Raw genomic sequence first — 25,504 nt, 5'->3', positions numbered from 1 at the left:
AGCAGAGTTAAGAAAAAAAAACACATTATATTATTGGCATTAGTATTATTAATTTTAGATTATTAATGCTACTAGATAGCTTTGCATTTTAATCTTGAATCACGGATTTCAGATCAAGGGGGAATGATTTGGAAAAACAAAGTCTACTTGGAAATTGATTCCACAATAGCCTAGAAATGTAGGCTGAAAATATTTTTTAGGTTTATTTAGTCCAGCCCCCTCATCTTTAAGTCTGAGAAAACAGAAACACCTTTACCTTTTTAAAAGTAAAGCAAGTTGGCAAAAGTCACATAGTGTATTGCGTGCAAAGATTTTTGGATGCAAGGAACAGAAAACCTGACTTATTACAAACTGACCGAAATGATGATCTAAGTTATGTTACTAATAGTAAGAGGAAGGACAGATATAGGATGGGAGTACTAGTTTTCTAAGTCTGTCATGACAAAATAACACAGATTGGGTGGCTTAGACAACATAAATTTATTTTCTCATAGTTCTGGAGGCTGCAAGGTGCCAGGAGGGTGGGTTTCTCCTGAGGCTTCTCTTTGGCTCATGGATGGCCACCTTCTCATTTGTCCTCATGGGGTCTTTTCTCCATGTACTTGCCTCTCTCGTGTCTCTTCCTCTTCTTTTAAAAACACCAGTCCTATTGGATTGAGACCCACCCATAGGATCTCATTTAACTTTAAATATCTCTTTTAAGGCCCTATCTCCAAATAGAGTCACACTGCAGTTAGGGCTTCAACATAAGAACTTAGAGGAGCACAATTCAGTCCATAACGTGGTTTTTAGCCGCTGGTTATTTGGCAGCTCAATGATATTATTAAAGTTTAAGAAACTGCCAACTTGTTGGGGCGCCTGGGTGGCTCAGTCATTAAGCGTCTGCCTTCGGCTCAGGTCATGATCTGATTCTGGAATCGAGCCCCTCATCCAGCCCCACATTGAGCCCTGTATCGGGCTCCCTGCTCAGCAGGAAGACTGCTTCTCCTTCTCCCACTCCCCCTGCTTGTGTTCGCTCTCTCGCTGTGTCTCTTTCTGTCAAATAAATAAATAAAATCTTAAAAAAAAAAGTTTAAGAAATTGCTAAGTGGTTTGATCATTTTACATTCTCCTAAGCAGTGTATGAGAGTTCCAGTTGCTCCACATTTTCACCAATATTTGGTATGGTCAGTCTTCTTAATGTTTTCTCTGAAAGGTGTGTGCTCATTGGGGCTTTAATTTATATTTCTTTAGTGACTAATGATGCTGAACACCTCATGTGTTTATTAGTTATTGGTATATCTTCTTTGATGAAGTGTCAGTTTAAATCTTATCCCATTTTAAAATTGGTGGTTGTTGTTGTTTTTTAAGATGGAGTTTTGAGAATTCTTTATATATTCTGGGCACAATCCTTTATCAGATACATGCTTTTTAAATATTTTCTCCAAGTGGCTTGCCTCTTCCTCCCTTCCTTCCTTTCATCCTCCCCCCCTTCCTTTCTTTCTTCCTTCCTTTCTTTCTTTCTTTCTTTCTTTCTTTCTTTCTTTCTTTCTTTCTTTCTTTCTTTCTTTCTTGTCAAATTAACTTTATTTTTAGAGCAGTTCTGGGTTCACAGCAAACATGAAGAGAAGGTACAGAGAGTTCCCATATACTCTCTTCCCCACACATGTATAGCCTCCCCTATCATCAACTAGCTGGCAACAGAGTGCTACATTTGTTGCAATTGATAAACTACACTGACACATCAAAATCACCCAAAGGCCATAGTTCACATTATGGTTCTTCATTTTTGATGTTATACAGTGTATGGATTTGGACAAATGTATAATGACGTGTGTACGTCTTTATGGCATCAGACAGAGTATTCTCACTGCCCTAAAAATCTCCCCTGTGTTCTATTCATCTCCCTCTACCATGCGCATCCCCCAAACCCTGGTGACCACTGTCTTCATAGTTTTGCGTTTTCCAGAAAATCATGAAGTTAGAATCATACGGTATGTAGCTTTTTCACAATGGTTTGCTCTTCTGCTTTCTGATAGAAACTTTATGGTTGTATGTTCTATGTTTAGATCTATTTCATTTTGAGTCTGTTTTTATATATGGTGTGAGGTATGAATTGAATTACAGTTTTTTGCATATGGATATACAATTGATCTAAAAACATTGGCTGGAAATACTATTCTTTCTCTGCTGAATTGACTTTGTATCTTTGTTGAAAATCAGTTTTCCATATATATCTGTGTCTATTTCTTGACTTTCTGTCCTGCTCATTTCATCTATTTGTCTATCTTGACGGCAATACTATACTGTTTTGATTATTATAGGCTTATGGTAATAAGTTTTGAAATCAGATAGTGCTAGTCCTTCAACTTTGCTCTGCTTTTCATAGTTTTTTATTTTCCTATTCTAGGTCCTTTGAATTTTCATATGAATTTTAAGATCAACTTGTCGATTTCTACATAAGAGTTCACTAGAATTTTGATTGGGATTGCACTGAATCTGTATACCAATTTGGGAAGAATTGATAACAATATTGAGTCTTCTGACCCATGAATATGGTATAAGTTTCCAATTTGGGGGTCTTCTTTAAATTTGCTCAGCAATGCTCAGTAGTCTTCAGCACAGAGGTCTTCCACATCTTTTATACCTAAATATTTAATATTTCTTGATGTTATTGCAAATAGCTTAAGCTCCTCTCCTGTAAGGCAGCCCGCTGTATGTGCGAGCGTCCCGTAGTCTTCCTTGAGTCACTGTGTGGGAACTGGGGCTCAGAGAATTGTCAGGAAAAATAGCAGACACTCTTGCTACTGTGATTGTTCTGGATAATCAATACACTGTCCTTCCTCTTGTACTCAGGAGTCTTGTGTCTTTTACCAGCATTCATGAAACTTTGGCAGGCTACTTGTTAGCTTGCAAATAAAATAAAATCTCATATCCTTCACAGATTTTGACATGAACTGCAACAAACGCTCTGTGAACCATGAGGTTTTTCGAATCTGGTTGGTGGAAATATGCACTATTCCTGACCTATGTGTGCACAGGTAACTGTTGCCTCTACTACTTTGGGGTGGTTCTTCCCCTGGTCGTGGGTAGTTTATCACATGCATGCATTGATCAGTAGTCACCAGGATTCTTGAGGGAGGCTCTTCTCAGATCTCCTGAGTTCTCTCTCTTCTTTCTGGTACCCTGCCCTGCCAACTTCAGTTGCCTTGACTCCCTGACTCTTAGCTACATCTTTTCAACTTGGAAAGTCTTCCAGGCTGAGCTTAAATTTTCCCTCCTGGTGGCATGGTTTGGGAACTTTCTCAAAGCAGTATGCTGGGGTCATCATGGGGCTCACCTAGGTTGTTTCCCATCTCTCAGTGATCATTACCTTTCATTATCCGATGTCCAGTTCTTGCAAACCATTGCTCTCTTTATTTTGTCTCTTGTTTGGTTGTTTCAAATGGGAGGATAAATTTGATTCCTGTTACTCCATCTTCACCAGATGCAGAAAGCATATGAATTCTTTTATGTAATCACCTTAAAATTGATTTTCTCTCTCATTCACATTCTATTTACTTTTAAATTTTGGCTATTTGTTAAGATATATAGTTTTTGGTTTTTATGTATTAGATCTATTGTTTTTGTTTTCAGAACTCATCCTTATTGATTTTTAAATTTGGACAGTTGTTTCTATAATCCCAATAAATCAGATATTTTTCTCTTTTTTTTTACATTTTGTTTCATATTTAATTATGGAATTAATTTTAGTGTAAGATATGAGCCCCTTATTTTTCTCTGCAAATTGTTAATGTTGCTGAAATAGTGTTGCATAATACCCCTTTTTTATTCTTGATACTTCCTGTATAATATTTTGCATTTTTATATATTCTAGAATTTGTTTCATTTATACTTACTTTTTCTTTTGATTTGTAAATTTTAATTACTGTAACTTTATAATATATTCTAATACCTGAACAGAGAAGCTTTGCCTCAAGACTTCTCTTTTTAAAAAAATATTATTCTCATTTACTTATTCTGAACCTTAGAATTATTTTATCTGGGGCACCTGGGTGGCTCAGTTGGTTAAGTGTCCAACTCTTGGTTTTGGCTCAGGTGGTGATCTCAGGGTCATGGGATTGAGCACACACCCCCCCCCCCCCGCCCTAGGGCTCTGTGCTCAGTGGGGAGTCTGCTTGAGATTCTCTCCCTCTGCCCCTCCCCCACTCTCTCTCTCTCAAATAGATAAATAAATCTTTTAAAAAAGAATTATTTTATCTAGATTTCACTCTCTGCCTCTCCTCTCCCAAAGTTAATTCCAATGGGATTTTGGTTGGCATAAATAAATAACTTCAGAATACTTGATCTCTCTTTTAGGAGTATGGTATATCATTTCAATTTTTAAAGTTTTCCTTTATATCTCTCATTAAAGTGACACATCGATTAAATGTTTGTGATTTCTTTTCCTCTGAGACCACAACAGAATTTAACATCGGTGACACTCTCGTCTTTGGGGAAATTTATCCCACCACTGCTCTTCTCATAACTCTATCCTGATCCCTCTTTTTTTTTTTAAGATTTTATTTATTTTTCTGATAGAGAGAGAGCACAAGTAGGCAGAGAGGCAAGCAGAGGGAGAGAGAAAGAGAGAAGCAGGGAGCCTGACATGAGGCTCAATCCCAGGACCCTGGGATCATGACCTGGGCCGAAGGCAGCCACTTAACTGACTGAGCCACCCAGGTGCCCCCTGATCCCTCTTTCTTATGTCTTCTCAAGTAGCAACTCTGATATTCATTAAGATATCTTCTTTCTCTTTATGGACTCCCTTCATAGATTTTTCCCTATGCAGAGAACCATGAACTATCAACCAGAATCTCTTTCCAGAGCCCCTGTCCAAACATTTTTACATTCAGACCTTGCCAACCAGCAGCATCCCTGCTCTGGATACACTGTGCAATTACCCTTCCCTCTTATCTGTTCCATGTCCATTAGTTTAGAGCTCTTCAATGTACTCACATCAGCTAGGCTGCAACAAACCATCCAGAAGAAATTATTTTATTTGTTATCTTCCTATAAATATTGGTGTTTTAACAAGGAATCCTTGTTTTACTTCCCCTGACTCTTCCAAAATTGAGTAACCTTCCATGGAACTTTCTAATAGTGCTGTAGGTAGGCAGCGACAGGATGTGGGTGCTGATAATATTTTCATCACATCACTCATTCTAGCTCTGTATCAGTCGGGGCCAATCAGGAGATGGAAACTACTTAATAATTGGAATATTTGGAAAGTTTAATATAAAGAATGGTTAACTATAACAGAGCATTGCAGTAACAAGGGATTGGCTAGTCAGAAATGAAGAGAACTCTAGGGAATATAGTAATAGCAGATAAAAGGAACAGAGAATACCCCCGGAACTGAAATAAAGTGCCCGAGGAAGGAGTCCCTCACCAATCTCACACACATAACTGAGGTCCAGACCTTGTTGGAAAGGGCATAGCAATGGCTCACTGCTGCTGAGCCGGCAAAACTTGCTGGAAATCTACCCTCCAGAACTTTCTGGAAATTGATGGCCTTTAAGGTGCCAGAGAAAGCTGTTCGTGGGCAGGTGTCCTGCTAGCAGTCCTCTGCTATGACCCTGCATAAGGGGGTTGGCCAGGGAGAGCTGTTGGCGGCTGGGTGCTACTGACCACTGTGCATTGCAGATAGCAGAGGCTGGAGAAGCTACCTGTACTAGATGAGTTTGGGGGCTGGAGCAGCTACCTGTACTAGAGGAGTTGGGGGCTGGAGAAGCTATGGCAGGAGTCTGTAGGGAGACGCACACTAGAACCAGGAAGACAGCTCCTCCTTCTTACAATGTCATTCTAGTGCCCTCTACTGACAAAGCTTAACAACCTGTTGGTAGGCAAAAGATAAGTATTTAAAGGATCCACCTGTTTTTTCACAGAGCAGCCAAAAAGGGTGAAGGTGGAACTGAGAGGTAATAAGCTGACAGCTATCATGGGTATGTTTCTACACATGCTCAAATAAGGGCGCCTGGATGGCTCAGTCAGTTAAGCATCTGACTCTTGATTTCAGCTCTGGTCATGATCTCAGGGTCATGACATCAAACCCCATATCGGCTTCCATGCTGGCTGTGGAGCCTGCTTAAGATTCTCTCTCTCTGTCTCTCTCTCCCCCTCTAACCCTCCCCCTCCCTCTCTTAAAAAAATACTCATAAATATTTAGATGACTTTGGTTATTTCCACCATACCCGGACATTCTACTTGCAAACCTTTCAATTATCTTAGTTCATTGTAAGGGCAAAGATTTTTTTTTTTCTAATTTATGTATTCTAGTGCTTGCCAGAAATTTCCATTGTCTGTTCTCAGCACATATACGTTAAATGCTCAAGGGCAACGGTCTGAGTAGGCAATATAGCTCAGTGGTTGAACAGACCCAGGAGCAGACTACTTAGGTTTGAACGTGATTCTGCCATTTACTGGCTATGACCTTGAGCAAGTATTCCATCTCTTGTGTGCCTCAGCTTCCTCATCTTTATAATAGGAACAATAGTACCTAACTCACTGGCTTATTGTGAAGATTAAATGCGTTAGTACAGGAATCTCCCACTTAATAGTAACAATCCCTTGGGGCACCTGGGTGGCTCAGTTGGTTAAGCGACTGCCTTCGGCTTAGGTCATGATCCTGGAGTCCCAGGATCGAGTCCCGCATCGGGATCCTTGCTCAGCAGGGAGCCTGCTTCTCCCTCTGACCCTCCCCCTTCTCATGTGCTCTTTCTCATTCTCTCTCTCAAATAAATAAATAAAATCTTTAAAAAAAAATAGTAGCAATCCCTTTAGGAAAATGAGATTTCTGCAGGAAAATCTGGAGCCTATTGTATGTTACTTTGAAAAGGAAAAATTTGAATGAATAATAATCAACCAATTCTACCCCTCCAGCAATTTCTTAAATTGCAGCTAAACATAGTAAGTCTCTACTTATAAATAAAACATCATTTTTTTTTTAAGGGGGGGCGGATTGAGGGAGAGACAGAGGGAGAGAGAGTACCTTAAGCAGGCTCCAATGCCCAGTGAAGAGCCTGAGGCTGGGCTGGATCTCACCACCCTGGGTCAAGATCTGAGCCCCTATCAAGAGTCCTACGCTTAACCGACTGAGCCACCCAGACTCTCCAAAATAAACCATCGTATTAAGATGTAAAATGCTCAGAACACCGCTTCTGATCTTCAATAATCTTAACAAATGGTACCTCCTATGCCAGAAGCCCTCCTTACACTGGCATATTTCTCTCTCACCTTTGCTTCCTTCTCTACAATTTTCTTCAATGCTTTCCCAACTTTGTTTTGAACTCAGTGTATAACACTAGGCCAAAACAAGGGTTAAGTATGAAAGTCAGCAGGGCACAGGTTCAACACTAAGTGGCAGGGGACGATGAACACTGAGCAGGATTGTGAGACCTTCTAACCCCGCCCCTCCCCCCCCCCCCCAATATCCTAAGGGGCATCTCTAGACACACTTCTTGTGTTGATAATAACTGCACTTTTCAAAAGATTTATGCTGGCATTTGATCTTTACCACTTGTATTTGGAATGTAACTTTTCCTGAACTGTTAAAAAACAAAACAGTTGTTTTGTTTTAAAATGTATTGAGTTTGGTTTATGTAAATATAATCCCCCCCCCCCGCCAGCAGCTGGAATGTGTGGGATTGAGAAATCCGTACTCCTTTACAGATTTTATATATTAAAAACCAAGAAACATTCTACCAGGAAAACACCAAGCTTAGGGAAAGCCTTTAGAATACTTCTGGCCGACAGAATATGATATAAAGGTTTGCTGAGTCTGACTTACTAAATTTGTCAATAGTTGTATTGTCGTTCCTTAATTCACTCCTTGCAAAAATATTTTTTGATTTCCTACTCTGGGCCAGCTTTGCCAGCCTTAGGGGTAGAATGGTGAATGAGATCTGGTCCCTACTTTCAAGGAGTCAACAATTTAGGAGGAAAATGGAAGGGGCAGATTGCGGTAGCTGCCTGGAGGGGCTGCCGGGGAGGGAGGCAGGAGCACCGCGTGGAAGCCAGAGATCCGCCCACCAGGTCGGCCCCGCGCGGCAGGGCCCAGAGCTAGGTCCGCGGTTCTATAGAAGCAGCGGGGCCGGACCCGTTACACCCCGAACCCAGAGGAAGAAAGCGACAGTCTATTCGTTTTGCGATTGGAAGCCACGGAAAGCGTTAATCAGAGGGAGATTATGTGATAAAATTTTTGAGAAAGATCTTGTGTGTTACGTTGTGAATCTCTGATGCTTTGGTACTTTGCGGAGAGAGGATGACATTGTCGTATTCTCATTAGAGACGCCGCACTCGCTTTCCTGGCCTCCCAGCTGCAGGTGCGGCTGTGGGCCAGTAAGGGATCTTGGAGGAACACCCTAAACCCACATTCAATAAGGCAGCACAGAAGGGAAGCGGCCGTAGGAAGGAAATCAAAGTGGACCGCTCCGGGTTGCGGCAGTGGTCCGGGGGCAAGAGCGAGCGGGCCGGGGAGTCTGCTGAGAACGTAAGTTCACTAATTCCCACCCCCGCACTGGAGCGGATTTCAGGTAGAGACACGGACCACTCCGACCTCCCTCCAATCCACAATCTGAGGCTCCGGGCCCGGAACTCCGGGCTAGACGGCCCCGCCCCGGAACCTTGTGTCACCGGAACTAAATGCCGAAGTTCCTTTTGTTACCACCGGTCGCAACTCTTACGGGTCGCTTCCGGTGAGGAAACATGGCCGCGGCCGTTCGGGACTCACGTGTGAGTGCAGGGAAAAAGCTGAAAAATTCACTGAAGAAGAAGAAGAAGATGAAAATGGTAGCCAGAGCAGTATCTTCGGAGTTGGAAGATGAGGGCAAAGACACTGCCAACAGTGGAGGTAACGTACTAGGGTTGAGCTGAAAAGAAAGGCCGGGTTGAATTCGCGGGAAGCAGGGAATGCGATTGGCTTTGCTGCAAGTTTTATCTCGGGTGGCATCCAAGGGGCGACTTTGGCCCAGTGAGAAGGCTTGGAGGTGGTGTTTAGGGAAGGGACGCTTTGAACTTCCACATTCTTTTACTAGACATTGTCACCGTCACTGTTACTGATTAAAAGGGATGAAAGCAGCAAAAAGGTTACAATGATAGAAGGCAAAATGAGAGGGTATATTTAAAATTACAAGAGTGGGAAAAGTTTCTTAGGGAACGAGGAGCAAAAGGCCAAAAGAGCTGAGAGGAAGATGAATGGTATACTTGACTTTTCTTGTGTGGTACGTTCGTGACTCTGGGAGTCAGAGACCTGATAGCAGTGAATGAAAGAAGAGGACGTGGTTAAAGTAGAATAAATAAAAGTATCAGTTGATCTCTCAGATGCTTGTTAAAGGAAGGAAAGATATTTTGAGGCCTTCAGCCATGATGTGACCATGCTGCTCCTCTTTACCATCATTCTTGGCATTAGCTTCTTAGGTTATAAGGAATTTGAGATGACCCCTGACCTTCTAATGTTCCAGTTATTGCTCCTTAATACTAGCTAGAGCTTTGTAACAGCCAGAACTATTCTTTTATAATGGACCTCAGATCATGAGAGTTATCTGCTCAAGATGGTCCAGTGGCTTCCCATCTCAGATTAACATCCAGAATCCTTAGACTGTATGATGTAGCTCATAGCTCAGGTCGTTTTTTCTCTCATAGTTTTCTACTCTGCCCCCTACTAACTACTAACTGTAATCTAACCACATTGATATCCTTGGGGTTTAACACATCAAACAGGCTCCCACACCAGGGTTTCATCACTTGCTGGCTTCACTGCCTAGAGTATTTTTCAAATACTTGCATGGCTCTCTCTTCCTGACTTCCTTCAATCTCGGATCTAGTGCTTTATCTGCAAGACTTGACCCTCATCACCCTATGTAATGTACCATCACTACTCTTCTTGCCTCCCTACCTTCACTTTTGACTAATCCTGCTATATTTTTCTCAGTGTTTCCCAAATCATCTGGCATGTTATATAATTGCTGTGTGTTTCTCCCAGCTGAAATGTAAGTTACGTAAGAGTAGAGATGGCTGTATCCCAGTATCTAAAACAGTTCCTGCTGCATAGTGGATTTTTCACAGAAATTTAAGTAAATGAATGGGTAAATCTGGACTTCCAGAACCAAGAAGAAACTGTCATGTGCTAGCTACTGCAGTCCCTAGGTAATTACAGTCCTCATCCGCTTCCAGAGTAATTAAGCAACACAGTCAATTTGTTGAGCAGGAATTAGAACTTCTGATTCTGCTATTTCTTGAACTGAATAGACTAGTTCATGTGGGGTTGTCAGGGAAAGAAGCAGTACTACATTTGAAGCAAAATACCAGTACTGCTTACAAATTTAAGTGGAAATTAGATTTCTCTCTTTAAGTACTGAATAATTCCAAGTTAGAGCTGTTCTGACTTTTCAATGCAGTGTTGTCAGTGCTGACCAGGTTCTAAGGTTCTCTTGCTATTATAGATAAGTTACATTGCGGATTAAGGGTTTTGGGTACTATGGAAACCTAATTATCCTTTAGGTGGATAATTTACCCTGTGTTGAGGAACAAAGGATAAATAAATTTCCGCCCTAGAATTATAGTCTTAGGGAAGATAGATATTCAGCACAGGACTGTAAAAGTAGTTATTACAATCATGGTCCAGTTAAAATGGTACAAATGGAAACAGAGAAATCCATATCCTGTAGAACCCAGCTTAGGCATTGCTTTCTTCTGTCTTACATATATTACTCATAGTATGCTATGTTATTATTTTATTTTAACATACCTTTCTTCTTATAGATATAGATTCCCCAAATGCTGGAACTGTGTCTTATTTATTTCCATAGGGCCTTCCTTGCACATTTTAGTATTAAGTACATTTTCTTGCTGAATAAATGAATGAGGTGGCATTTCATCTAGGCCTTAGAAGGGTGAATAATTTTCTAAGTCTGGGGGTTCGAGAAGACAGGTTTCTCAGACGTCCAGAGAAAAGCACCTACAATGGCATGCAGCCTCTTAAAATGCATGGGCTATTTAGGACACCATGAATTATCTGCCGTGGCTCTAGCTTCCAGAGAAGTTACTGACGTGAAACCAGGAACAGAGGGTAAAGCCAGATTGTGAAGAGTCTTGTGTGCCGTATGAAAGAGATCGGCGTCTCCATTTGTAGACAGTAGGGAACAGTTGAGAACTTTTAAGGAAGAGAGAGACACATGTTTATTCATACCGCTGGCGGCTGTATGGCGGCTGGCGCACGGTGCCAGACCGCTGGTGGGCCCTGGCAAACCTGTGTCCGCGCTGGCACCAGTGCAGGACTGGGGGTTCGGGGGGGCACAAGGGCTCCACCTGAAATGTTTTTCAGAAGAAAAACATTCAGTTTTCCAAATAACCAACTTAGAAAAAAACTCATAGCACCATAAATTTTGGGTGTGCTCTACTGTTAGAGGAATTCGATAATAAGAGCTATATTTTTTGAGCTTTTGTATGTACTGTGTGCTGTTCTAAGCTCCTCATATGTGTGCCATTTCAATTCTGACAACAACCCTATGAGATAGATTCTGTTATTGTCATTTTACTTATGGGAAGCTGAGGTCCAAAAAGGTTATAACTTGCTCGCCCCAATACAGAAGCTGCTCAGCAGGTTGATAAATGACACAGCCATTATTGAGGTTTGGCTGTAGCACCTGTACTCCTGACCACTCCCTTTTTCTGTTCACTTTCTTGTCTGTATCCTTTAGGTTCTGACTTCATTGTCTCCATCCACCTTTTCCTGCAGGATTTAGACTGTAGCTCTGCGAGAGATAAATTATAAAGGGCCTTTTATTTAATAAATTAAATAATGTAGGTCCGTTGGTTATAAGATGGGACATCCTCCTTTTATTTAATTCAGAATTTGTTATTTAATATAAGAATCTGCTGTTTTCCTCTTATGAAATCAGTTATTTGAAACGTGACCGATGGAAACAGCTTTTGTAGTTCAGAATTTGTGTATATGTGGCCTTGACAGAACTAATACATTTTCAGAAAATTTCAGAGAATGGATGCTGAGAAACTATAAAGGCAGAAGATTAAATCTGGTTCAGACATATCAGTGAATCAGTGTGCAAATTACAGGCTTATTATTAAAGTGAAGTGTACTGGCTCGTTTTATCAGGAAATTGAATCAGAGGCTTCTCTTTGAATTTTAATTGGATCCTAAAAATTGATAGGGATGTACCTTATCATATGATCATTTGAAAGCAAATTCTTTTAGCAAAATATTACTTAAATTTCATAGAAAACACACAGGTTAAACCCATGCATTGTTTGAACTTTTCCTCTTGACTTTAATTTTTATTTTGATACATTATGTAAGAAAGATGTAAAAAATGATGCTTTTACGAGTGTAAAATTCTCAATTACTGTTTGTCAGACTTTGCAGAAATTTCCTAGTTCTTAGGACGTCTGGGTGGCTCAGTTAAGTGTCTGCCTTCAGCTTAGGTCATGGTCCCGGGGTCCTGGGATCCAGTCCCGCATCAGGCTCCTTGCTCAGCGGGGGGCCTGCTTCTCCCTCTGCCTCCCACTCCCCCTGCTTGTGCGCGCGCTCTCTCTGACAAATAAATAAAATCTTTAAAAAAAAGGAAATTTCCTAGTTCTGTTAAGAAAGACTTTGTCAGCTTTGCTAACAGCTGTATCAGAATTTGGCGTAGAACCTGATACATGGTATAGTACTCTATCCATTTAGTCATTGAATAAATTGGAAATTGCTCTTAATGTGATTTTTACACTTTTCTCATGTACTAGGTATTGTTGAGGGTAAAATTAACAGAACTTGTATATAATGTAAACTTACATGATAGTGAAATGGTTCAGACTGAATTTTAGTAAATTGTAATACTCTTCAGTAGGATTTGAAATTTGGTCATAGTAATATCACAAGTGATCACAGATCAGAGATATGTGGAAGGTAAAATGCTACAGTTAGCATTTTATTTTTTTCTTTAAAGATTTTATTTATTTATTTGACAGAGAGAGACACAGTGAGAGAAGGAACACAGGCAGGGGGAGTGGGAGAGGGAGAAGTAGGCTTCCCGCAGAGCAGGGAGCCCGATGCGGGGCTCGATCCCAGAACCCTGGGACCATGACCTGAGCCGAAGGCAGATGCTCAACGACTGAGCCACCCAGGCGCCCCTACAGTTAGCATTTTAAGTAACAGATAAATATCAGGGGTTATGAAGAGGATGATGACACCCCTATTTGAGTTAACCTTGAACTGCTCAGATTTATTGAATTGATACCTTGTTGCAGGTTTTGATACAATGTGTAATTGGTTCTTAAGTTTGTATTTTTTTTAAGATTTTATTTATTTATTTGACAGAGAGAGAGAGCACAAGCAGGGGAAGCAGGCAGAGGGAGAGGGAGAAGCAGGCTCCCCAGTGAGCAGGGAGCCAGATGCAGGGCTCTATCCTAGGACCCTGGGATCATGACCTGAGCCGGAACTTAACCTACTGAGCCACCCAGGTGCCCCTTAAGTTTGTATTCTTAAAGCATACACAGGCACACATAGCCTCCCTAGTCAGTAAATCAACTCAGGTGAGGAAGTAAACAGTGGTTGATGGTATCAAGTATTATGAAAGAGAGGCTGATAACCTCTACCTCTGAGTTATCCTTGAACTACTCAGATTTATTGAATTGATGCAGTGTTGAAGGTTTAGACACAATGCTGACTTTATTCTTAAGCTTGTAGTCTTAAAAAAAAACCTGTAGTCAGTAAATCAACCCAGATGGAAAAAGCCTTGGTCATTATCCAGTGCCATGATGTGACCAACCCTTTCCTCATAGCTTGTGCCCATATGACTGTAAACTGGTAGAGAAGAATGGTAATTTCATGTTTTCTGAATCGTTCTTTTCACATACATGAAAAATGGCCATATGCTTCTAACATAAGACTTGATAACAATCCAGTTTAGAGGGTCCTATGAGCTATCACTTCGTTTTGATAAACTACAAAGCTGTGTTTTAGATATAATAATGCAGCAGATAAATATGCTTTTCATCAAACTGTAGCTTATAGCCTCTTTCATCATTTAAGTTACTTAAAATAGCAAAGGAACATGTCTAAGAAATGAAATATATCATAGTCCTACTTGAGTGGTTTAGCAATTTATAGGACAGACTCAGGAAACAGAGTACTTTCAGGCTCTATGCTTTGACTTGCCTAGATGGCACATGTAGTCACATCTTTTAATTTGTCTCATAGTAGCACTTTAATTTTCATTGTGAGTATTTTTATGGAAAGCTGGGATAGCTTCATTTTTTTCAAAGGTAAGTGCTTTTAAATAAAATTTAAAACATCAATTTTGATTATTCTAAATTTTTTTTTATTTTTATTTTTTTAAAGATGTATTTATTTAGGGGCGCCTGGGTGGCTCAGTCGGTTAAGCATCTGCCTTCGGTTCAGGTTGTGATCCCAGGGTCCTGGGATCGAGCCTCATGTCAGGCTCTCTGCTCAGTAGGGAGCCTGCTTCTCCCTCTCCCTCTGCCTGCCGCTCCCCCTGCTGGTGTGCGCATGCACTCTTTCTCTGTCAAAATCTTAAAAAAAAAAAGATACCTTTATTTAAGAGAGAGAGAGGGAGGGAGCACAAGCAGGAGGGGCAGAGGGAGAGGGAGAGAGAATCTCAAGCAGACTCTGCATTGAGTGTGGAGCGTGACATGGGGCTTGATCTTACAACCCTGAAATCACAACCTCGGCTGAAACTAAGAGTTGGACGTTCAACCTACTGTGACACTCAGACACCCCAGAATATTCTAAATTTAGTAGTAATGGGCAGGAAAGATCATGTGGCTTGAGCAGAACAAGTGATTTATAACTGGAATGGGGAACAGTAGTTTCAGAGCTCTTGATAACTAGGGCAATGTGCATTCTTAGGCAAAATCAGAATGGGGGTGAGGAATGGGCTCTTCTGGTTAACTGAGGCTTACATAGAAATTTCTTTTTAATTCAAGCTTTCTTAAACTATTAATGACTATTTTCTGCATTCATTCAGTACATGTTAATCTTAGTTGAATCCTTGATTCAAAGCTTTCTAGTGCCTCAGAGGTCAGACAGCCTTATTGCTCTGCTCTGTTAACTTTGTGACTTTGGGCATATTTCTTTAACTTTTTTAAGCTTCAGAATTGTTACCTGTGTAAATAAATAAGAGCAACTCATAGAGTGTTGTGAGGATTAAATGATAATGCATAAAAAGTGTTTTATATAGTAGCTTGCTCTAACTACATGTTAGCTAGTTAGTATTGTCAATATTTTAGAGTACTTTGAAAAGTTGTGGGACACAGAGCACCTCACTGGCTCAGCTGGTAGAGCATGTGACTCTTGATCTTGGCATCATGAGTTCAAGCCCCACATTGGGTGAGGAGCTTACTTTAAAAAAAAAAAAAAAAATTGTGGTGCAGTATCATTGATCACTTCTAAAATAAAGTCAAAGGTAGCCTACCTGCACTTGATGATTCCCTGGACATGCATTATAGGCTATAACCAAGACTGTAGATAGAATTACAATGGAAGTGAAATTCCTTTTACCACCTTTATTTTGGCATCCTTTTTTAGTCTTTTGTGATCTCCCATCCCTGGTCTGTCATCTGGGTTCTCAGCATCCTTGTCTGTCATTTATTTCATGTCTAATATGTACAAAGTCTGTGTTAAGTTCTTTTCATGTGTTATCTGATTTAATCATCATAACAACCCAGTGAGGTAGATAACTATTTTCATGCCTATTTTGCTACAAAGAAACTGAGACAAAGCAGAATTAGGTAACTCACCCAAGCTAATACTGTTGGAAAGTAGTGGAATCAGGACGTAATGCCAAGTCTGTCTGATTTTATAATCTGAGCTCTTCACCCTTCTGCTCTAACTAGCTGGTCAACTAAAGCTTCCCATACAGCACCTCACACTTCTTGCAGATTCCAACTACCAGAGGTATTCCTTATTCATTTCGCCTCCACAATGACATTAAAATTCTTATCGTGTGTGTCTCTGTGTGGTATGTAATCAGCACGTAAATGTTTACTATGGGCTAGGCACTCTTTTAAGAACTTTAATATAAACTCATTTAATTATCACAAAACCACAGTGAAGTTAATACTATTTTATTGCCATTTTTACAGATGGGGATTTTGTATCTGGAGGTGAGATTGGATTCAGGCAGCCTGACTTCTGTGTTCATACTCTTTACTACTAGCTGATCTCTACCAAGTTTTTATGAGGAATTCTGTTTCAGTTAGAGTTATTCTGAAGGTGTGAAATAAGTTAAATGTTAACCAATAACCTTAATGCTCCCAGATGGTATTTGTATTTTAAAAGAACAACCTTCTTAATCCAGTAGAGAAACTTTTTAAAAGTAAGGGCCTAAGGTAAGAGAAAAGCACTAGCAGTTTGGCCTCTTACTGGAAACACACACCTATAGTGCTGTAATTTTAAACCGCTTGGTTTTAATTTGGGGGTTAATGTGCATATTTTATTTCTTGGATCGTAAATCAAACCAGCATTTTTATAAACCAGCCAGCTTTTTAAACTCAGTTCTTACTATCCAGTTTCCAGATCCGGTTTCAGCCAGTCTGAACTTCTTGTCATTTCATAAACATCTCACCTTCTTTCATATTCCCATGCCTTTGGACATACTGGTTTATTCTGCCTGGAATGCCCATCATAATGATGATTATCATAATTTTAATTTTTATACAGGGCATTGACTCAGTCAGATCTAGGGAGTTTTTGGTTATAGATTTAGTGATCATCCCCACCTGTGTCTTTCAATTCACTTGGGTTGTGGAATCTTACTTCTTTGGCCTCCTCCCTTCTCTTGTCATTCAAATCCCTGCTTTACCTAAGAAACAACTTTAATATCATCTTTGTAAAAGATACCCCCAAACAGTCACCCTTTCTTCGTTGCCTTTTTTTTTTTTTTTTTTAGAAGAGCACTGACAAATTTTGCATATTGTAAAACCAAATTTTGTGGTTGGTTAACTGATTTATCTACCCTACTAAACATAGGACCATCTTCAAGGAGAGAAACCTAGACTTAGATTTTTTGTTTTCCCCTTCCCCATCATTCATGAGTGCTCAGTAAATATTGAAGGACTGTGAGTCTTAAAACTTTATCCCACTTTCTAGCCAACAGCTAACTATATCTGGGACAGATAATAAATTTGAAAGGGAGCTGGAAGTTTGGGGAAAAGGCAGCGGGAGATGGGAAATGCCTACATCTACCACAGAATCTTAGAAGTCTAACCCTGCCCTGCCAGTATGGTAGCTGGTAGCACTAGCCACATGTGGCCTTTTTTTTTTTTTTTTTTTTTAAGTAGGCTCCACAACCAGCGTGGAGTCCAATGCGGGGCTTAAACTCAAGACCCTGAGATTAAAAGTCAGACTCTTAACCGACTGAGCCATCCACGTGACCCCCCATAGAGCTTTTTAAATTTAAAGTAATTAAAGTGAAAAATTCAGTTCCTTGGTTGTACTGGCTGCATTTGAAGTATTCAGTAGGCTCTGATACCCAGTGGCTAGTGGGCAGCTTTGATAATAGAACATTTCCATGAATGCGGAAAGTTATATTGGAACCATTAGTTACTGCTTCCAGTAAGTGTTCTTTGTAGCCCTTCCTTAATTTCCAGATTCCAAAAATAGAATGCAAACTTAGAGTTAATATTTAAGATAACACAGAAGGCTTCAAAGGAATCTTTTACTTATCTGGTGCCCTGGATATATGCACTTAACTTCTGTTGTTAAAGATCAGTTAGTAGAAAATTTTTAAAAAATCTCATCTTCATAGGATACAGTAAAATTTCAAGAACCAGTTCTGCTTTCTGATTGGTTTTATCTTTGGTATCCTAGAAGTAAATCCTGGTTTTTAGTACGCTGGAGGACCTCATTACATTGGCATTTTTTATTTATATAAAATGTGATCATTTCCATTTGCAGTGAATGTCAGACTCCTCTGAGCTAGAACTTCTTTAAAAAAGTCAAATAAAAATTAGGAATTTAGTGGATTCTTTTCGAATTTGTTGAATTGGTTTATGCAGGTTGTATAAAATGGTATTCTAAGACTTTTCACAGATTTTTTATGTGCCTATAATATGCATATTGTGGTAGTCAGTCTGGGTAAGAAACATACCAAGAAAAAGAGCCAAAGTCTGGAAGTGGAGAATTGGGGTAGCTCATACAGTTGTAAAGTCTCGTGGCTGCCTCTACAGTGCAACTGAGAAAGTGAAATTGTTGCCATTTGTGTGCAAATGCATCAGGACAGAACACTAGATGTCAGTATTGTAGTTCTGACATTTTACCAGGGACTGGTGAAACCTTCTGTTTTTGATCAGCCAGGTATTCTTCATTCACACAAACATTTAAGCTGTTATGCCTCTTTACATTTAGAAAAATTCTTACTACAAAAAGCACTTGTCAAATAATTGTTTATTTTGTTATTAATACGTGTGCAATGCTGCTGACTCTGAGAAATAAGATGTATAATATTAACATCTTTATTTTTCAGATAATTACATTCTCCAAACTTTGCTTCTCAGTATACTTTCCAGAAACCCTGGTCTGAGGAGGTGCTTCTGAGGGAAAAATTGTGTGACTCTGAAATCTGGTATATAGCAGACACTCAGATTCATTGAATTGAATGATAGTGCTAACAGCTTTTGTTTGGCAAAATCTGGATTTTTTTTTTTTTAAGATTTTATTTATTTATTTGACAGAGACAGAGAGAGAGAGGGAACACAAACAGGGGGAGTGGGAGAGGGAGAAGCAGGCTTCCCGTGGAGCAGGGAGCCTGATGTGGGGCTCCATCCCAGGACCCTGGGATTATGACCTGAGCCGAAGGCAGACACTTAAGGACTGAGCCCCACCCAGGCACCCCAAAATCTAGATACTTTTAAAAAATACTTTATAAATAATAAAGTTCTTAAATCACCTATATTTGCATGTCAAAGCCTAGAATCATGTGTCCTCAGATTTCTTAAATTTACCCAGCATGCAGGATATAGAGAAGGCTTCAAATTAAATATGTGGCAAATGAGTTTCTGTTTAAAACTTTTTTCTCTTTACTGAGAAATGTGCAGCACATTAGAGCAGTGGAATTATTAGCAATTTCCTTTATTATTTCCCTTTTTGATAACACTGACACACTTTTATCACACTTTGAAGATACTTTATTTTTACTTATTTGCTTGAGGTTCATTTTTTCTATATCTATAAAATGTTTTATATGTTTTTATTTGCTGTTTTCTAAGGTTATAAATTTTTATCTTAAATGTATTAAATATTAAGTTTTACATATTTTTCATTTCATGAATTTCCAACACTTAAAGGTATTGTGCAAAAGTAATAGCAAAATTGCAGGTTTATAATGATTAGCTAAGTCAGATCTTTCTGGCAGTTCTCTCTTACTTCATGATTTACAGTTGAGAGACTAGAGAGGATCACTCCGACGTTAACAGCCGACTGTACATTCAGCTCCTTTCATTTTGGTCATGGCAGTAAGCTGAATTAAGGGGAAGAAAAGGCTGAAATGTTATTTGAAAGCAGAATATGTACATTTCATTGAAATTATTTAAAGAAGAAAGGGGGCCTTAGAGCTGACGAGCAGGTACATTATTTTGAAGTAACAACAAAAAACCATCAGACTTCTTAGAGGTAGAAGCAGAGGTTGTGGTTATAATGCTTAGCTTTGGTATGCGCAGCTGGGCCCAGCACTGGCTCCCTGAGGGCAGTGCTTCGTTAGCTCCTCTGTTGCTCAGTGAGAAACATTCCAAGTTACTAAGCTATTGGACGATTTTCTCCTTTGAAGTAGTTCCTAATAAGTTCCATCGGCTTCTGAAGAACAAAACAGAAGCTGTCCAGAAGGCTCTGGACCATATAGATGTACGCGGACTCTGCTGGCTGCTTGTGGTCTTGTTGGTAAAGTACAGTGAACTTCAGAAGTGGAGAAAAGCCACAAAACTTAAACTACAAAAGCTTCTCAACAAGTTGATTTTCAAGCAAGGCCCCTGACTAGACTCTTATTTCTGCCAAGCCGCTGACCCCAGCTATTTGAACCTTATAAGATGAACTAGCTGGCAAATAACCTGTATATGCTTTTTTCGGAGGTTGTGCAGGATGCAATTCCAACAGTACACTTTTGTATCTGCGACTCAGAACTTGATAGTGTCATTCGGTCACCCAGCTGTGCAATTGAATCTTTAGTATCTTGGGCAGATATTACTTGATTATTTTTCAAGAATGGTAAATACCTAATTTTATAATGTTATATGCAAATTCTATAAAAGGGGGCCGGTTTTTTTGTTTGTTTTGTTTTCTAGACTTTTCTGTACACAAATTCAGAGTTTTAAATATCTGGGTCAAATCCCTAGAGAGGTTATTCTGACTTCTCTGTACCATGGAAACATTTTCTTGATGGATTAAAGTTTTTTGTTAATCGTTTTAAAAATAATTTTCATTAGTCTCTTATTAAGTAGTTTAATGGCACAAGTAAGGCCCATGGACTTGAACACACACTACACTGCTCCCATGTTGGCATCTGCTGCCCCCTTGACAATAGGAGTAGGTGTGGGCTGTTGGATTTGTTTCTGCTGCTTGGGTCCTGGGTGCTGAAGCCCAGCATGGCTGGGCCAGGTCTCTGGGGGCTGATGGCAGTAGGATGGAGGGCCGTCTTGCTCTCTGCTATTACTGTAGCTGTGGAATTCACAAAGTTCCCCTCTTGTGAAAATGAAGACAGATGGAGAACTGTTAGCTTTTTGACGGGTCCTGGGGGTCTGGCATGGCCTTGACAGCCTCTTCCTCCAGTGTTAAAGTTTAATTTGTTTCTACTCTTAGGTTCTGTAAGAAGCTGTGGATCAGAAAAGGATGACTTTTCTTCAGATGATGAAGCAGTGGAAGCTGACAATGAAGATGAAGTTGAACCGTGTGGCAATGGAAATGAACATGCAGCTGAAGCTAGTGTTGGAACTAACGTGGGCTGGGCGGATGCCATGGCTAAAATTCTTAACAAAAAAACTCCTAAAAGTAAACCCACTATTCTGGTCAAAAACAGAGAGCTGGAAAAGGAAAAAGAAAAGTTAAAGCAAGAGAGACTAGAGAAGAGAAAACAGGTGTGTCTTACCAGTTGTTTTGTAGATTAGATTGTTTGCCTAGTCTAGTCAAGTTCCTATCTGTACCAAATTGTTCCTGGCAGTGTTTGTCCAATTAACATTCCAGTTTTTAACTTGCTTTTTTACATAGGGGTGAATAACCAAGCTTTTGTACAGAGGCCTAGTCTAAATTACTCCATTGAGCATGTTCACTTTTTAATCATCTAAGCAAAGAAATAGAAATTAAACTACTGAGAAATTTAGCCTTTTAAAATCAAGTAAATTATACATGTGGCCGTGACTCCTGGGTCTAAATATTCAATTTAGCTGTCCATATGCTAACATTATTAGATTCTGAACCAATAGAATCATGTTAGTTACTTTTTACTAACAACCTATTTTGTAATACAAATCTGTGAAGATGTCAGGGATTGGTTGCAGTTCTGAAAATGGACTGTTTTCACTGCTGGATAAACTCGAATTCATTATACCTTTTAAATCACGGATAGAAGTTAGACTAGGACAGTCTGCTGATTCAAGGCTAAAAGTTGGACTTCAGTTTGCTGTTGTGTTTTATAAGAATAAAGAAACAATAATAGGGTTTTTAAATCCCTTATACTTGATGAAGCATTTCTATGTCTAAAAAAAAATAAATAAAAATAAAATAAAATACTTGGTTAGTGAAATAAATGCCATTTTTTAATGAAAGAAAAATAACTTTCTATGATCATACTGACAATATAAAAGTACTGATTTCCAAGAGGTACTTTATAGGTAAAATGAAAGGAAAATAGATTTAGATTGACATATATTTCCTTTTAAGGAATATATTTCCTTTTTATATATGAGGCATATATTTCCTTTTAATTTCATCATCCCCTTATCTTGTTTCAAGGTGAATTATTTTCTTTGTTCCAAATACTAGTACTCTGTGCAAAAGGCTGTATGAAGATGGAACTTTTTAAGTGTTGCTTTTAGAAACAGAACATACTGTACTACTCAGTTATTCTCATTTTACTTTAAGATAAATCTTACTGATAGCTTTTCAACTGAAAATTTGAATCTTTATCATCTGGCAAAAGCTGACGGAAGCTTTAAAAATATCAGAATCCTTAATTACCTCTAGTCCCAGTGTTCTAGTCAAAGTAAGAACATTTTGAAGCCAAGAAAAATGAGTCTGTAACTCTAGGGCAGTCCTTTGAGTGCTGGGGATGATACTGTTCACATAATGCATGAAAACACACATGTTGATACCAGAAACAGGACACAGTCGCTACAAACGCTATTATATATTCCTGAGTAGAGTCTGTGTAAATTATCATTGTTTTTTTACTGTTAAATATTATCAGTTTCCAGAATATCAAGTACTTATTTCTGATCATAAGTATAAAAATATACTTCAAAGTTAAAAATTATTTTGGGATTGTGCATGCCTTGGGTACTACAGATAATGAAGAATCAACTGTTTTAAACTTAAAGTAAGATTTCTAAATTTCTGGCATAATCTGATAGTGAATTTCATGACAAAAGTAAATTATCTGATTTGGGGAGGAGTCTATTCTTTTTAGAAAGGAATCAGGCTAATCTTTATAGTGAGCAGGAATTTGATTTTACTGTGATTAAACATTTTCATGAATACAAAAATAAGAGATTAGATGGATGCAGAAAAGGAATAGATAAAAGGTGATTTTTTTTTCCCCCACTGATTCTTATTACTGCCTTTGATGCTCACTAGATTCCTGGCGATCAGTTCCTCATATTCAGTATATTTGATCTTAGGTGATATTTTGGCCTGAGACAGCAGTATATACTGATGCGGTGTATTGGTGTGTCAAGTCAGGTGCCTAGGACCAGAGTACTACTGGATACAATGCTATGATTTTAAAAGCGGATACAAATTTTTAATATTCTGACTGCTGAGAAAGACAGTTTCTGAAAAATAAACACTGTTTAAACTTGTGGTTATTAAAGACAGTAGTTTGGGATCTTCCTGATGCTTACCTCTGATCTGGTGGTGGCAGGCCAGCATGTGGCTCTCTCACACCTTACCTTGTCCTGCCTGCCTCAGTATCCTGGCAGCCCTCCAGGCCCCTGCTGTCAGAGAGCCTGACGGAAACTCACTTTGTGCTTCTCACATGACATGCTGAGTGTTAACCACAGGCCTCCTGAGCTGAACCCCTAAAAGTGTGGGGTTTTTTCAGTCCCTGTGACAAACTAAGCCAGAATGATTTATTACCTTTGTCCTTTCACAGAGTATCATATCAAAGTATGCTGCACTTTCAAAAATGCCTAATATTCTTTCACATAACAATATTTATAACACAGCTTGATAAGAAGCGGGAATGGGAAATGATGTGCAGAGTAAAGCCAGATGTTGTCAAAGACAAAGAAACAGAGAGAAATCTTCAGAGAATTGCAACAAGGTAAGATTGTTTTTGCCCTTTAAAAAATAAGTATATTAAAGCTTTGATAGTGATCCATTTCTGACTTGACCTGATTCTTAAACTCTGCCTTCCCAGAGCCAAGTGATTTATATCAAAACCTGCCTATTTAATCCTGAATTCAACCAAAGATTTTATAGATCTCAGGAGGCAAGAATATAACGTCCTCAGTGTATATTTGGTTTGAACCTATTGCAAACCATATTGTTTTTGTAGTCAGGAAAACAGTGTAATTAGACATGCATTTCTCTTCTCATGGTTGTCTGAGTTTATGGCAATAGATTATTTTTGTTATCTTACATTGTACTTAGGGCATAACCAGTTTTGCATTACAGTAGCTTTATGCTGTCCTTTCACTCTGCATTTTTTTTTTTTTTTATCATTGGTACCAAATGTTTATTTGATGCCCTCTGTGTCCAAAGATAAATAGAATCTGGTGGCTGCCAGGTGGTCCTTGCCTACTCACAGGTAGGAATTACAGTCTCTTTGAGATTAGAGGTACGTCCTGTGTGTTGGGAACTTAAAGCAGGAGATTGTCAGGGGAGTTGGGGAAGATTTCACAGAGGAGAGAACATTTGAGCTGCTACTTCAAGAATATAGCAGTTCTGCTTAGTGGAATTATTTTTTATTTTCTAGTTAAATACATTATTTGGGTCATTTTTTAATCCATATGGGTGTTCTATAGTGAGATACATAGAGCCAGACTGCTAGGTTCAAATCCCAGCACTGACTTATTACCTGTGTGTCCTTGGGCATGCTACCTAATTTTTCCGTTTCAGTTTATTTACATATAAAAACAGCAGAATATTATATCTACCCTGCAGGATTTCTCTGAGAATTAAATAAATTAAAAACATATAAAGAATTTAGAAAAGTACATGGTTGGTGCATGAGAGTAAGTGCCTCCTTAAATTTTATACTTGAGGCACCTCCCTTTCCTCACTTTGGTCCCAGCCCTGCTCTGAAGGGTATGGAATTTTACCCTCCGTATAAGCTAATAAGCTAGCCTGTTAGTTTCCTGGATACTGCCAGAAGACAAGAGACTTTTGGGTCAGAGACAAAGGACTTTATTACTCTTGGCAAAGCAGTAGCCATAGCGTCACATTTCCACTGGCTCCCTTTATCCCTCAGTGGTAACACAGGTGCCCTGTGTGGATGCTTGAGAGTGCAGTGGGTTGTGTTACAGAAGAACACTCTACTTGGGAATCTATTGCTTTTTTGGTGAATGGTAGCAAGCCTGCTCTTTGCCTGGGGGGAGACGTTACCTCATCTCTCAAGGTTGCATCCTACAAACTCAACTCTCAGAAATGACCTGTGTAAAGAACAGTCAGGGCCTTGCATCCTTGAAAAACCTAGCAAGAATGTGCAGGGATACTCAGGGTCCATGGCAGAGTGCCTCTCCCAGTGATAGAATTTTAGAGCTGGGAAGGATGGTAATGGTTTATATCAGTATTGTCCAGTAGAAATATAATGGGAGCTACATATATAATGTAAAACTTTTTTGTAGCCACATTGAATACAGTAAAAAAAAAAAAAAAAGATAAAATTAATTGTACTAATGTGTTTTATTGAACCTAAAATATTCAAATTATTTTTTATTTTATCATATAATCAGTATAAAACAATTACCAATGAGATTTTAAAATTCTCTTTTTTCATATTAAATCTTCAATATATTCAGTCTGTATTTTAAACTTGGAGCATATTGCGATTTGGACTAGCCAGCCACATTTCATGGCTCACTAGCTACATGTGGCTCATGGCTACTGTGGTGGACACTGCAGGTCTTAATCTTCAGAATTCTTCTTGGAATGAACTTAACTATAGACCAAAGTATTTAAATAAGTATTTCATTTTAAAATAGGATTTTAAAATTCGTTTTATATTGGGGCGCCTGGGTGGCTCAGTTAGGTGTCTGCCTTTGGCTTGGGTCATGACCCCAGGGTCCTGGGATTGAGAGCCCCATATTGGGCTCCCCCCTC

General features: G+C 39.2%; 1 protein-coding gene across 1 annotated transcript in view; it reads left to right on the top strand.

Annotated features, from left to right (window-relative positions):
- The first annotated feature begins 8,707 nt into the window (after nt 1–8,707).
- The window catches only part of RRP15 (ribosomal RNA processing 15 homolog), a 48,019-nt gene continuing 31,222 nt past the window's right edge, over nt 8,708–25,504 (top strand). The window contains exons 1-3 of the mRNA XM_032422198.1: nt 8,708–8,869; nt 20,828–21,102; nt 23,407–23,504. Of these exons, the coding sequence (XP_032278089.1) occupies nt 8,725–8,869; nt 20,828–21,102; nt 23,407–23,504 (518 nt within the window). The 5' untranslated portion in view covers nt 8,708–8,724. The remainder of the gene's footprint in view (nt 8,870–20,827; nt 21,103–23,406; nt 23,505–25,504) is intronic.

Source organism: Phoca vitulina, unplaced genomic scaffold (genome assembly GCF_004348235.1).
Source record: "Phoca vitulina isolate PV1807 unplaced genomic scaffold, GSC_HSeal_1.0 scaffold26, whole genome shotgun sequence".
Taxonomy (NCBI): domain Eukaryota; kingdom Metazoa; phylum Chordata; class Mammalia; order Carnivora; family Phocidae; genus Phoca; species Phoca vitulina.
Note: the sequence above shows the minus strand (reverse complement) of the source record. Positions and strands in the feature narration are given on the sequence as shown.